At 57.0% G+C, this 14,923-nt stretch overlaps 1 protein-coding gene across 1 annotated transcript in view; it reads right to left on the reverse strand.

Annotated features, from left to right (window-relative positions):
* Positions 1-1,021: 1,021 nt before the first annotated feature.
* ZMIZ1 (zinc finger, MIZ-type containing 1) overlaps positions 1,022-14,923 on the reverse strand; it is a 118,727-nt gene continuing 104,825 nt past the window's right edge. The window contains exons 12-21 of the mRNA XM_006887471.1: positions 14,741-14,882; positions 11,654-11,864; positions 10,517-10,622; positions 9,423-9,583; positions 8,469-8,536; positions 8,148-8,216; positions 7,336-7,580; positions 6,141-6,307; positions 2,733-2,984; positions 1,022-1,283 (exon numbers count right to left, since the gene is read on the reverse strand). Of these exons, the coding sequence (XP_006887533.1) occupies positions 1,176-1,283; positions 2,733-2,984; positions 6,141-6,307; positions 7,336-7,580; positions 8,148-8,216; positions 8,469-8,536; positions 9,423-9,583; positions 10,517-10,622; positions 11,654-11,864; positions 14,741-14,882 (1,529 nt within the window). The 3' untranslated portion in view covers positions 1,022-1,175. The remainder of the gene's footprint in view (positions 1,284-2,732; positions 2,985-6,140; positions 6,308-7,335; positions 7,581-8,147; positions 8,217-8,468; positions 8,537-9,422; positions 9,584-10,516; positions 10,623-11,653; positions 11,865-14,740; positions 14,883-14,923) is intronic.

Below are 14,923 nucleotides of genomic sequence, written 5' to 3' on the forward strand. Positions count from 1 at the left end.
AGCAGGAGCCTGGGGAGAGCTTGTGGTGAGAGGGACAGAGGGATGGAGAGGCTGGTAGGTGGGCGTGGGCAGGAGGCAGCCTTAGAAACACATGATGCACACAGGTCCATCCCTGCCCATGCGACAATGGACTGCCTGAGCTGGGGCAGCCTTGAGCACAAGGATCTCGGCTGCAAGCCACACTGCTCCTGCCTTTCTGGATCCCCATCTGGCCACCTGGCTGGACAGGCATGATCAGGACAGAGAGGAGTGGACATCCTACGTAACAGTCTGGAGAGATGGGTGCAAACACGAGCAAGGGAAGTGAACACGGGGAGAAATGACTTAATTTCTGTCCAAGTCCAACACACTTCTCCAGATGACTGAATAACCGTGATTGTGTGTTCTTTAAAAAAATAGGGAGTGCTGAAGAGCACAATTACAAGTTGCTGCCCTCCTTTGCGTCCAGCACGTCCATGCCCACCCTCGGCTGAGAGCACAGTTGTGTCAACTGGGCTCTGCCTGCAAGGCTGGGCTGTGGTCTGTGTTGGGAGGGCTGGGAGCCAGGATAGGTCACACACCAGCCCTGTTGCTCACAGTACTAAGCAGGAATGGCAGACTCTCTCAACCACAAAATATTGTCTTTTTTTTTCTGCTGAGCGAGGGTGTTTACAGGGTGAATTGGCTTAGAGCTTGGGGGTACAAGTGGCAACCCCCAGCCCCTGAGAGAGGTTTGTGCTTTTCGGTGGTGTGTGGGCCGTTCTCACTGCCGCCAATTGTCACTGCTCTTCGGGGTCAAGGTCAAGGTAGCCTGTACCTCAAGGGCCTTCTTGCAGGTTTCAGTCACTCAGCAGGAGGCTGGGGCCAAGCAGCAGAGAGTTAGAGTTCGAAGAGTGGAAGAGCACGGGGCACTGGCAGGCTGTCTGGAGTTGGTGGAGGAGCCGGAAAACTGGCTTTATCCGTCTTCCTCACTGGGTCTTCCTTGTCAGGGGTCCTTCTTTGGGGCCTGCTGCTCTGGGGATGGGCCTCAAACTTCCCAGTGCTCCCCCAGCCCCTCGTTCTGCAGAAGGGAAGAGCTCCCACCCTGAGCCCAAGGTGCAGGTGAGGGTGGTGCAGAGGCCCGGCTTCCAGGTGGAAAGTGCAAGGGCAGATGGGGAAGGAGGCAGAGTGATGGGCTGGCCTGAGAGGTGTGGCCTTCAGTTGTTCTCAAAGAGGGACAGAAGGTCATCGTTACTATTGCTCGGCAGGTCAGGGGGGTCCAGGTACGAGAGGAGCTCATCAGGGTTTGTGAGTTCTGGAAGGAGCTGAAAAAGAGACGTACAGATACACAGGTGAGCTACTGCTAGAAAGGCTAACTTAGATGAGGAAGACACGGGCAAACCAGGCTGGACATTTCCCTGTCCCTGACTACGAGGGTTCTGGCCTGAAAGAGAGACCAAGTCCCCAAAGCCCAGCTGGCCTGTGAGACACTCTCACATGAGCTGGAGTTAAGGGCTTCACTGCTCCAGCTGAGACACCTGAACTAGACACGCCCTTCTCAGGTACTACCTCAGGTGCTCCCCTCTGACCCCAACACAGAAGGCCCATGAGAAGCTTAAGGGATTTCCTCTTGTTCAGCTATTCCTTTGCACCCCTTAGGTCCTGCCATGGGGGTCTCCATGGTAGGGGAGGCACATGTGTCATGAGGAAAGAGGCTGCTAGGAAGACTGGAGGAGAACCGCCAATGGGCAGGGACCGAGGGGTGAACCCCGTTGGCTTTCATGCCTTGGACCCATCTCAGGAGGCCTCGGCTCAGCAGCACAGGGCCAGGCTAATAGCATTTCCTGCTGCTGACCTGAAGAAAAAGCTGCCCTGCTCTCAGGGTTCTTCGGCAACACCCGTGCTGGTGGGGGGTTTGGGGAGGAGTCGGGGGAGGAGCGGTGAGAGGGCTACATGATCAGGGGAGTCCTATTCATGGAGAAGCCCTGACACACCTGAGACACACACAGCAGGGCGGGTATGAGGAGCAATGACTGATGGGTGGGTAGGAGAGAAGCCAGGGCACAAGACCCCTGGCTCCAGGAACACAAGGGAATGGGGAGGCAGGGATGGGCAAGTTCCTTCCTGGCCAGCGCTGGCCTTGCTCCAATTTGAGAATATTCAGCCTTCAAGGTAGGAGAGCCCTGAATCTTAAGCTGCCCACGACTCCACTTCTGCTGGCCATGGCCCGAGGCCACCCCCACTGTGGCTTCCCTCACCCCTGAGAGCCTTCTGTGAGCCATGAAGCAAGCAGAAGCAACAGGGCATGGGCAAGGCACGGACCAGAACACTGGAGACAGACAGACAGACAGATGGGGTACCCTCCCACTCCAGCTCTGCCCCCTGGGGACACAGAGACAGCAAGCTCAACAAAGGGGGAAGGGAGGGAGGGGAGAGGGTGGGCAAGGACATGGGCCCTCCCGTGTAGCCTCACAACCTCAGGCTAGGGTCTGTGGGGGCTTGGGAGAAGGAGGAATAGCTGGTGGTCAGCACATGGCCACAAGGCCCAATGGGGGTAGGGGCTGTCATGTGGAGGAGGGGGCACTAACACTGGAACACTCGGGGGCATCTCCCTAAGGAAAGGGCTGGCTCTGGAGCTGGACAGGCTGGCTGCTGCCCACCCACGCCCTGGGGCAGGCTGCAGGGCCTCTTGCCCTCACCACCCCTCCCTTGTCATGAGCAGGTCCCGTGCCAAGCCTAGCCCCAGGCCAAGGCCAGTGGTGACCCCAACTTACATCCAGCGAAGGCTCCGGCATGTCGGACGCTCCCTGCGCTCCGGCCTGACCCTCTAAGGCTGAGGAGGGGTTAAAGGTCAGGTCACTGTGTGGATGGTTGCTGGGAGCGGCCTGTGGTGGTTGCCGGGGTGGCTGGGAAGGAGGAGCCCCGCTGTGATGTAATGGAGGCCCTGCCTGGCTGCTGGGGTGTGGTACGTGCAAGCCTTGCTGAATGGAGGGATGGGGCTGGTCAGAGCTGCCAGCGTGGGGGATCTGTGGAGGACGAGAGAGCAGGAGAAAAGAAAAGTGAGGTGACCAGGTACAGCGACGAGATGCCTGGTGAAATGAAAACCAAATCAAGAAAACAAAAACCCAACACAAAGCCACCCCTTTACAAGTGGAATGTTTTCTGCAGAGAAACGAAAACGGCCCTCCCCAAAACCCATCCACAGGGAGGGAGCAGAAGCAGGGAGAGTAGGGAGGGAGGAGGGGACTTGGAGACAGGCACAGACATGGTGAACGGGCTGGGCCCCTCTGCCTGACTCAGACACCAGCACCCTGGAGCATGGGAGCAGGTGAACGGAGAAGGCCAAGGTCGGGTCCAGAGTGCACGGAGGCGGCACAGCCAGCAGCAGGCCGCAGACCCAGGGCTGGGCAGCAGACAGCAGACATGACACACAGCAGGGGGCAGTGCACAGCCCTCTCAAGGGGCCTGGCCCAGGCAGGGGCTCCCTATCCTGTCCTGGAGGGTGCTGGGCAGGTGGGCTCCTTCAGGTGCCGGAGGAGTGAATGCACAATCCCTGTCTCCTGCCTCTGGGGAGGAGTGAAACCAGGTTCTGGTATCTGCTTCCATCAGCAATAAGCCTTAACCACAAGGTTTGGCAGAGTGCCTTATGCCAGGGCCTCTAAAGGATCTCGGCAAGGCTGGGGATCCGCAAACAGCACAAGAGGACTCACCCTATTTAAAACCAGTGGGCAGGCCTTTCAAACTTGGGGATGTCTGTGGGCAGAGGGGTGCATGGAGGAAGGCTGACTAGTCTGCCTGCTCGTATGTCTGCTTTTAGACCTCAGAGAAAGGCGAGGATGAAGTGTCCAGAGACCTAAGCCCATTCTCACCCCAGGTATCCCTGTCAGACCCTTAGCCCCACTCTAACTGGACAAGGGCCTCAGTTCCAAGAGAAGGCAGCACGGTGACCAATGTTCCTTGTTGTCCACTACCCTCTTGTCCTCTGGCTGCACATCAAACATCTAGATTTTGTTGTTCTGCAAGTTCGGAGAGTGACAACCTGTTAGCTAGAATTTTCTCCCCATCCCAGTCCCTCATCCCTCTCCTTTCTTGCTGTGTACCATCGAATTGGTTCTGACCGGCACAGGAGATTTCCCCTCCTTTTCCAACGGAGCATCTGGTGGATCCGAACCGCACGCCTTCACTAGGCCACCAGACCTCCCTTCCTCATCCCTCTTGTCTCTCTAAAGAGCTGCTCCTTTGGCTGGCCAGTGCACACAGGTTACAGTCCTCCCCGTCATGGTCCCTGGGCACAGTGCCCTGAGCATGCGGATGATGAAACAGCCATGGGGTCTGGGACTCCTGGGGTTTTGCACACACATGACACATAATAAGGAGGAGCAGGAGCAATTGGAGGAATGGCCACCCAGATGTTGGTGTGCAGCCAGCTTGTGACCCGCAGCCATGCCTGTGGACACCAGGGCCTGGCCCCACACTTCTGTAAGCTGGGCACCGGCAGATGCTTCCTACGTGCACCCACAGCCGGCAGCATTCTTCCTGACTGCCCAGTCCTCTACTCTAGAGAAGGCCGCAGGGTCTGCAAGGGTTTGTGGGGCCACCTGCCGATACAACCATGAATATGCCAGCTGGTAAGTGAGCTGGTATGTGCATGGCACCCTCCTGCCAGGCCCAGGTGGGAGCTGCTGTCAAGCTGGGCAGTACAGTGGGGTTTATTTTAGCATCCTCCACCTTCTATGTGTGGGTCCAGCTCTTTCCTAGTGAGAACCCAGAAAGGTGGAAGGACAGGCATAGCTGTGGAGCACCCCAGAAGCTCTGAAGTCAACTCAAGAGCCCAGCAGCAGGACTAACGGGAAGGAGGGCGACTAGGAAGGAAAACAGCCGGCATTCTTGTGGGTCCTGTGTGGGGACCCACGAGGGTGCAGGATGCACGATGTGTCTATGTTGGGGTGTGTAGCCAGAAGGTTTGCTGGGTGCAAAATACTAAGGTCTGAAGAGCAGGGCTAGGGAAGGGGGTCCGGGTGAGGTACCCTCAAGTCAGAAACCCCAAGGAGTAGCAAGTCACTTGTAAAGACTTGGGGAAAGGCACACACAACCAGTTTTCTGATCCTGTATTCTTGGAAGCTCAAAAAAAGCCTTTCTGATTACTATGCATTCCCGCCGAGCATGGAGTGGCTGTGGTTTCCAGGAAAGCTCTGGCCAGGGCCAGGGCAGTCAGGGCCAGGGGTGTGGAGCACGGGACAGCCACATACCCCTTGACGAGAACAAAGTGCATTAGGGACCAAGCCCACTGTGACCCACCTTCCGCCACTGACTGCCAGGGCCTCTAAAATTCTTCTCCTGTGCTGCTGTGGCCCACGGCTGCTGCCAGGCCACCAGTGACTGACCCAAAGCCACTGCCAGGGCACCAGTGACCACTCCTCTTCCACCTCTAGAGGTGACAGACCAGCAGCGAAACAGCAGAAGCCACATTCTGATGGTGAAGCATCACTCCAGGCCTTCAAGCCTTGCTCCTCCCAGCGGTCCTCCCTCCCCTCGAGCACTGGAAGAGCCTGAGCTGCACTGGGTGAGCCTACAGCTGTCCTGCTTGCACCTGGCCACAGGTAGCTCAGGAAAAGTGTGCTCAGCTGATAGAATCCTATAGCTCTCCTGAGATGCCTCCTGGGCGCACAGCCTGGCTACTCCCGCTGCTGGGTCCATGGGAAAGGGGTCTCGTACAGCACAGGGTATGTTTTGACAAATAAGAAAGGATGAGCTGTGCAACTCAGGCGAACCTTCTTAGCCACCGCCGTTTTGCAGGAGGTGACAGCCTGAACGTCTAGTCCCCTTGGAAATACACACCTGGGTTTGGAACTACATTTCAAGTAGCTGAGTAAGTGTTAACATCTGTGTACATAAAGTAGGCAGTGGGACCTGTCTAAGTGCATGCGCAGGGAAGTCCCAGGTGAGACAGGGTGAGTCTGAGGGCACTAGTAGGGGCTGGGCCATGAGCTGGCCTCAGTCAGGCCTTCATTCCTTCTTTCAGAGTCCCTAGACTCAACTGGATTCCTCACTCAGCCTGGCAGGGAATGAGAGCATCGATATCACACATAGCCCTGGATGGGGCGGGGGCGGGGGGGAAGGTAGGTAGGCCAAGGGGCCTGGGGAGTGGCGGGGGACTGGCACTGGTGGGAGAAGGTACTCACAGTTTCCTGCATGGGGTGGCTGAGAGGCTTCTCCAGCGCAGCCATGTTGTTGGGCATGTCCGGGGGGTGGGAGAGCTGGGGGGGCCCATGCATGAAGTCGTTCATGGACGTCCCACCAGGGTTCCCATGGGGGAAGTCAAAGTTGCCATGACCTTGGTAGTTGTTTCCTGGGAAAGGACACAGGGAAGAGGGGGGGTCACCTAGCAGGAAGGAGGTGTCTGCCCTGCCCCGGGAGAAGGATGGGAATGTGTGCTCGGAGAATCTAAGTGTTCTGCACCCAGGCAGGGGCTGCTTGAGGCCTCCTGGGGACAGGGTGGGCAAGGAGGAAGACACAAGTTTAATGTGCTGAGCGGGACCCCACAGCTGTTACTGCTGCTCCACTCACTATCTCTTTTCAGAGCTGTGAGACCTCGGCTACAGGGGTGGTCAGATCTACCCCAGTCTACACAGAAAGCTCAATTGGGCCAAGGTGACATAAGAAGCCAGTTGTCAGGCTCCCTTGGCCACTATGCCTCCACCAAGTGGCTGTGCAAGAGGTGAGAGGACCAGCCAGCTGGCCAACTGGAGTCAGGGCTGGGTCATCCCCGGCACATGTGGGGCCTCTATCTCCCCAGAAGTTCTGAGACCCAAGATCACCCTAGGTTTGAGAGTGGGGTGGAGAGCTTTCTAGGAACTATGGGTGGGGGTGGGAGTGGGAGCCAGTGATGGAAGTAGCCAAATGACAGAGCTCTGTGTGCCTGGGCAGTTCCCTGGGCAGGTGGGAGAGTTACAGGGAAGGGGCAGGGCAGGCAATACAGAGGGAAGAAATAAGGTTCCAGGTTCCTGGGTTGGGTTAGTGCTACCTCCCACCCCCAGAAGCTCTAGCAGGCCCCGATGCCCTAGCTTGGTACCAGCAACATCAGGAGTTAAGGAGTGATCTATGAAGGAGGTGGGAAGCAGATGAGTGGATGCAGAGACAAGAGGCTGGCTTTGGGGTGGCCCTGCCCTCACATCTAGCTGGCTGGGCTGCAACCAAGAGGGCCAGAGGTACTGAGGCAGATGGGTAAAGAGGGGACAATGGTGCTGAGTGGCCACTGCACACACAAGGCTGGGGACACAGGAGTAACTCTGGGATTGTTACCTTTACTTCCTCACAAAACCTGGGTCCTTTCGGACACTTGGGGCTGCCCCGACCACCCTGTCTAGCATCACCCACCTTGGCTGCTGTAGTCACTGGAGCTGGTGCCCCCAGGAGGCGGCGGGAGCGGGTAGGGGGACGGGCCAGGGCCCAGGGCCGCGATCATCTCCATGACGTTGGGCATGATCATCTGGCTAGGGCTCATGGTCTTAAAGCGCTTGGAGGGGATGCCATCAGGGTCGTCCTTGATGTGCAGGTCTGACTTAATGGGCACTGGCCGCCAGCTGCACGTGGGGTCGATGGTGACCTCCTCAAACTCGGAGCTGTGGGGCAAGGCAGGTAATGGGGGAGCTTTAGGGAGACACCCTCCAAAAGGACAACCCCTTAAGGCCCACTCCCTTCCTCTCATGGAACCTCAGGTAGGACAGAGGCATGGCAGTGCCTCAGGCCTCTGCTAAGAAATGGATGGAGCTCTGGTATAGGCTGCAGGGAGCTGTGCGGCCAACCCAAAGGCCATACGGTTCAAATACATGAGCAGCTCCCTGGGAGAAAGATGAGCAATCTACCCCTGCTATTTATAGCCCTGGGAACCTGCTGGAGGGTCAGCTATGAGCAGGTCTGACTTCATAACAATGAGAGACCAGGAGGCAGCGGGAGCACCTGGTTCCAAAGCCTCCCACCAGGGTGCATCCAGCCAACTTTGGGCCCTTCTGGAAAGGCATTCACGCCCAGGCCAGAAGCCACCATAGTGGACAGAGAAGTCAGTGCTTTGGAATGTTCGTTTGCCACCCAGGGGAAGGGGACTATAGCTGTTTTCTAAACCAGGCTGGCATTCCCACCTCCCACCCTGGTGCACATATAACCTCTCCCCACCAGGGAGCCCCACTTACTGTTGGATGGCATTCAGGATCCCCCACATGTACTGATCCACTTCCAGGCCCTCAAGCAGAGCGGTTTTACTGAGAAAGTAGAGGGAGAGGCTTGATCTTTGCCCCTGGCATCTGCCCCGAGGCGTGGAGTAGACACAGAACCTGGCTCCCACCCCGGGCTCCAACCTTAACTGAAGGATGGGATGCTGGATGCCAGAGGGTCCATGCAGAATGCCACCCCCTAGCTCCCTGCTATGTTCTGGAGTCTCTTTCAATCTGGGGGAAGGTGATGGGGGCTGGATGCCCCCCAACCCCTGCTGTTACATGGGGACTGTTACTCACTTGCACACAGGACATCTCCAGGTCCCTCTCTCACAATTCAGCTGTAAGTATGACTCCAGATCAAAGCACTGTGAGATCAGGGAGAGAGAAAAATGAGGCCACGACCCCAGAGAGGGCCAGGACACCCCAGGACCCCATGGAGGTGCAGAGACTCTCCCCTGTTCCTGTCCCGATGCAGCTCCTCCTTGGGGCAACTGCTCCAGGGGTCAGGGCAGCATGACCTCATGTCACCCCCTCAGCTCAGCCGGGAACAAACCCCATTAAGCTGATACATTTGTGACAGAAAGTATAAGGTGAACCCACCGCCCCACAGGAAGGGAGAACCCTGCCTGGCTATTACAAGCCCTTAAGAACCTGCAATGTGTGAATGGGGCAATGGGTGACAGCTTCAGTCTAGAAGGATCCTTGTAACCAGGTGATACCCCAATTAAAGGGGCTTGGCCTGGACCCAGATGCCTCCCCTGCCCAGAATGCAGAGGTCCAGAACTCTGCCTCTTCCACTGGGGTCTACACAGAGGGAGGGCTGTTCACCCCTCTTCTGAAGAAAGCATCTCTGAGCCTGGGTCAAATGCCATCTTCCCCTAGCCCCCAGCTCTCATCTGTCTCACCCCACATCTACCTCCACCTCTCATCTGCACAGGGCTGCATGGAAGCACTGCAGACCATTCAGTCACCACCTCACAAGCTCCTGCACAGGCAGAAAGCCAGATGCCCCATGCCACCCCCGTATCCTGTGACTTGTCCTGGCCACACGTGCTGGCTTCCAGTAGGCACCTGGCTCCTGCCAGGCCAAGGATGATCTAAACTCCTTCGGAGTCCCATGGAGCCCAGCCCTGAGCATCAGAGAAGATGCTCAAAGCATTAAGGAGAGGCTGAGGTGTGCGAGAAAGCAAGAGGACCCGGCACTGACCCTATGGTGCCTAATGGCCTTGCACTGATCCCTGGATGTCTCACCTGGACATGCTTGCAGTCGTGGCCTCGGGCAGGCAGCTGGATGCGCCGGAACGTGATGGGGCACTTCAGAGACACCTTGATAGCTGTCTGCTCCACACCATCCTCCCCGTTGAGGGTTGTGTTGCCTGATGAGGCAGCCACGCTGCTGAAATTCCGCTTGACTGGAGGAGGGAGGCAGAGAGGATGAGGCGGGCAGGGATGGAGAGGGGTCTCCCACCCCTACAGGAGATAGCAGCAGTCCCTGCCTGGCCCAGACTGAGCTCTGAGGCAGGGTACAGGTCTCCTAGCAGCCTCACTCTAGAGGCAGTTTGGAAGGGGGACTGTGTCAGGCCCCATTTCTGCAGCTCAGTTCCAGCCTTCACCAGGGCCTAGGGACTGTGTACAGAACATGCAGAACACAGCCCAACACCTCTCCCTGATTCCCAGGTCAATGCAGAGGGCCCTTCAGGCTTTACACTCAATTCTTAAAGTGTGGAAATGGAAGCAAACAACCTCTTGAATTCTAGGGCTCAAGGAAGTAATGTGAGCAGCAAAACCAAAGGCAGAAGGGGCAGCCTGGATCACCCCTGCATGTTTTCTAGGGAAGAAGGCATCACCTGGCCTGTCTTCCAAGTCAAAGAAGCAGGCTCGACTACCCATATCCCCAGTTCCAGGGGGAAGCACGATGTGTGGAGGTGGGAGACCAGTCTGGAATCCACTCTTTGGGCGACCTTCCTGCTGCAGATCTTCATTCTCCAAATCCTCCCATTTCAAAGTCTAGTCTAGTGGTCATCTCCTCTTCTCCTGCTTTGGCCTCCGCTTAGTTTGTTGCCATCTGTCTCACATCTATCTGTGCTGCTGTTGCTCAGATGCCTGTCCTGGCAGCTGAGCCTGGCAGCCAGTCCCCCATGGTGAGGTCACGGACTCCCTGCCAGGTGCCCAGGATCTGCCATGCCTTCCTCATCTATCACCATAGCCCCTTTGGGAGGAGGGGTGGACACTCGGGACCAGCAGTGACTGGTCTGGAGCTGGAGGCTGGTCTTATGTGAGTGTAAGCACATCTGGGCCCCCCTCTCCGCACCCTGGTGGTCTGGACTGTACTCGTCCCAACTCACTCTTTGTGATACAGTGCTCGGCGGGCAGGAGACGCTTCTTGAGGAGGCCCTGCAGCACGGAGCGCACGGAGGGCCGGTGGACCAGCTGCAGCACGAACAGGTGAGACTGCGAGAGACAGGGTGGTCACTCATACTGTGAGCCCCAGAGGCAAGGCAGGATAAAGGCTCCCACTCCCACAGACAGGCCACTCAGAGCAAACCCTGGGGCCGGGAGAGGCCCAGGATGCACTATGTGACCTGAGAACCCAGCCTGGGGTCACCACCCTAGGACTCCTGCCTCAGGGTCAAGGACTTGAATCACCCACAAGTGGGGCTAAGGACATACAGTATCAGGACTGGAGCCCAACTCACTGTCTAACACTGCGCCCATCATGCGTCCTCTGCATGACCTTACTGCTAGAGGAAGGTCCCACCTCCTCTTTCAACGTGCCCCATTCTAACAGCTGCACAACCCCACATACAATCCTGGCTGTCACTACTCTGTCAGGGCAGCTGTGGCACACTCTGCTCATGTATGGGGATCAGAGTTTATCTCTTCTGTGTTTCCAGAGTGCAGCTGGGGTGCACAGTCCACTACTCTTGTGATGCACAGTTTACATCCTTCTGAGATCCCAGAGCAAGCTAGGCCCTGATCTCCGGGGAACAGACAGAAGGCAGATCCCAGATCCCTGCAAAGGCCCTGAAGGGACAGGGCTTCTGAAGGGAGGGAAAGGTAATGCAGACGTGGGGGACTGAGCAGTCCTAGAAGGAGGCAGTGCATTTATTTCTTGAGCAATAAGAGCTTTGAAGGACACACAGAGCCCACCCCCTCCCCCCCCAGGGATAGACGGGGCACAAGGAGGTGTCCATGTAATAGAGCAAGGAGAAGAAAGGGGGGATGTGGGAAGAAAGGGGAACAGAGGGAGGATGCAGCACAGAAAGGGAAAAGAAAGGTGAAGCCTGACCCCTATACCCTGAGGGGGGCATGAACACCCTCTGCCTGGAGTCTGCCTTTTCTTCCACTGGCCCTAGCATGCTAGTTGCAGTGAGTGCTGTTTCTGAAAGGCTACCTGGCACCATGGGAGAAGGGGACACTCAGGACAGAAGTGAGAGAAGAGGGCCTGGGTGCCTGTGGCCCCTCCCCGCCACCACACTCACACAACAGCAGGCTGTGACGGTGATCTGTATGGTGTTCCGGCCTGGCTGGCACACGTGCTTGAGGTGCAGGGGCTTGTGGGACGTCTTGTTGTCGCCACGCTCGATGGTCAGGGGGGTGGCGTTCACGCTGACCTGCACTGAGGCCGGCCAGTTGGTGTTCATCTGCCGGTCCTCGTGGTGGTAGCACTTGAACTGCAGTTCCAAGTCAGACCTGCAGGGGGCAAACGAGGCTGGGTGGACTCTGAAAGGGCTGCCCTGTGCCTCTCCAGGCAGTCTGACCATTCCAGCCAGGTCACACACCTCTGAACTCACACAACCTCCCCGGCCCCTCAGGACTCTCATCCTATCCAAGGCTGCTCCCCTAGGTCTCTCTTACCCCCACTGTCCTTCCCCTATCTCATCAACATGCAACCTAACAGCTCAAATGCCTGTTCCAAATTCCCTCCTATCATCCACTCTAGACAAAGGCCCCAGCTCAGGCTATGAGTTCTCCTGACCCCTCCTTTAGGGGCGACAGAGGAAAAGGAGACCAGCCTCTCTCAGATCTTTTTGACCCTTGTCTGCTGAGGACGGAGACCAAACCAAAGTCGACCCGCCGCTGTCGGCTGTAACGCAGTGCCTAGAGGATGGAGCAGAAGCGGCCGAGGGTTTCTGAGACTGTTATCCTTATGGAAGGAGCTCCATGCTAAGTGCTAGCTCAAGCCTAGTGCTGAGGAGCTGCGCTGCCAAACTGAGGGCAAGCTGTTCACATCCACCAGCTGTTCCACAGGAGAAAGATGGGCAGCCTCCTCCCTCTCCTCTGAAAACCCGCTAGAGGGTCAGCTATGGGTTGGTTCCAACACCACCACCACTCCTTACAGAAGCTGACTGTCTCCTCTTTTCCCATGGAGCAGCTGGTGGAGTCCAAGCTCCAGGCTCTGACCACTGAACTACCAGTACATAAACAGTGGAGTGAGGATGCCAATTTCAGTGGCTGGTCCCTGATGCTTGGGGGAAGTGGCCAGGCCAGGGCTGTTTCTGGCCTGAGCATTTCATGGAGGACATGAGCATGTGGAGGGCACAGCACTTCTCAGGCACCTGTTCTGAGATGGTTCTGCAGAGCAGGGAGGCCTAGAGTGTGCCAGGCCTATGGCAGCCATGGGGAAAAGTGGTCAGATAAGAGTGGCCAGGGGCAGGAGGTGAACAGCTCAACTCAGGAAAGTTGAGCACCACTGGGAGCTGAGACTCCAGGGTCCTGGTCCAGCCTGGGCAACACGAGGAGGGGGTCTGCCAGGAGAGCTGGTGTACAGGCAAATGCACTGGGGTACTGTATTCCCCACTCCCTCTCATCTCTGTGGTTGGCTCCTGTCGAATTCTGCTTATTAACCCAGGTCAGTTTGCAGCCACCCTGCCGGAGGACTCTCTCTCAAATGACCACATCACCCACGTCCTTATGATCCTCAACACACCCTCCACTTAACGGTGGCCAGCGGAGGAGGGGGCTTCGTGTCAGGGAGCGGCATCTGACCCTGCAGTGTACTTGCCAAGCTGCTCTGGGGAGCCCTTTCTGGGGCTGACCTCACTGATTTGGAATAGAGACTGAAAGAGGAGGTGGGTCAAAGCCACACCCCATTCTCTTCTTAGAAAGACTACCACAGAACACACAAGAGACCCTGTGTGGTGCAAATCATCAAGCACTCCATAACCAGCTGAAGGCTGGTGATTGACAGGCACACAGAGACCCTCAGAAAGCAAACTTGGCGACCTGCTCCCCAAAGGTTCAATCCTAAAAACCCCACAGGTATGTACAGGCACACCTGGGTCACCACAATCCGAGCTGACATGATGGTAACAGCAGCCCCAGATGGGACTCTGTGCCCTGGCTGGTGCTGGCCAGCAGGAGCCTACCCAGGGAGTGGGAAGCAAGAAGAGGTCTAGCCAGGTGCTGGGTGTGGGTAGGCAGAGTGTGGCTGACATGGGGAAGTGTTAAGGCCTGCCTGGGGCCGGAGGTCAGTCTGGATAAACACTGGAAGATCAGCACAAAGCCAGCAGTTGTATCACATGGAACCAGGGGGATTTGGGGGTCAAAGCCAGGGGGAGACAAGGCTCGTAACATGATCTTAGTAAGCAAAGCCCCCATCACCTAAATACTAGGGGGGTCTCTTCACCGTCTTATCAGTATTCCAACCCCATGCCATGTCTCTGCCTTCAGCAGCCTGCTCAGTGAGGCCCAGCAACGGTCACTGAGTATGGAAGTGTGTTCACGTGTATGTGATAGGCCAGGGCCCATCACTTGTTTTCAAGATGCCCCCAGGCCCAATGGGACAGGGGAGTCCTGCCCGCAGAGGTGGCACCTAGTGGACAGAGCCAGGATCCAGGATCTAGCCCTTGCTGGCTGTGAGAACTCATACAGACTCAACATCTCTGGCCTCAGTTTCCTCATCCATCAACAGGGAGAGAATGACCTACTCACACTATCAAAGATCTGGTATGGAAAGGGTTGACCATGGGTCAGCGCAACAAAGACCCTGTCTAGAACCCTGGACTCCAAAAGGCCCCCGGTGGGCAACACCCAAGCTGCAGACTCATGCCCCAGCCCCGTGCCAAGCTCTAGTCTCACATCTCTGCATTCCCGGCTTCGGCCAGGACACTCACTCTCACTGCCATCCAGTCGAAAATAACTTAGAGCTGATTTCCAAGGTGTAGAAGGAGACTGCCCAGCTCCCTCCTACAGAGCTGCTGGTGGGCTTGAACTGCTGGGGAGGGATCGCCTTAGGGTTAGAAGCACGACTGAAAGATGCAGCCACAGAGCTCCCTCTGGGAAGAACAGGCCACTTCAGAAGTTTTGGCTGCGCTGCCTGCGTGAGCCCTAGGCCTCTGTTGAATACCCTCCTTTTTTGGTTTCTAATTCTGAATGTAACCCATTATTTCTCCTGGGACACATTTCCTAACAGGGGCAGCGACTTCCCTGCCCTTGGACCATGAGCTGTGGATGTCTGTCTCCGCCCACTACACCTGCACGTCCCCTGATATCCTTGGCCCTGTCCAGGCAAGGCTGCTGCACAGATGGAGGGGGCAGGAAATCTCTGGGCCCACCCTCACACTCACCTCCACATCAGCGTCTGGTGGACGGTGGGCCGCAGGTGAAAGACGTGGTTGCTGACGGCCAGGTTGTGCTCTAGGCGGAAGGGCTCCAACACCACACCGTCCCGCACGGGGAAGGTGAGGCGCAGCTCGTCATTGTGGTTGGCTGCAGGGTAGGAGACGTGAGCCACACGGCCTGACTATGGG

This window comes from Elephantulus edwardii, unplaced genomic scaffold (genome assembly GCF_000299155.1).
Source record: "Elephantulus edwardii isolate Elephantulus edwardi_28Jun2011 unplaced genomic scaffold, EleEdw1.0 scaffold00058, whole genome shotgun sequence".
In the NCBI taxonomy this organism is placed as follows: Eukaryota; Metazoa; Chordata; class Mammalia; order Macroscelidea; family Macroscelididae; genus Elephantulus; species Elephantulus edwardii.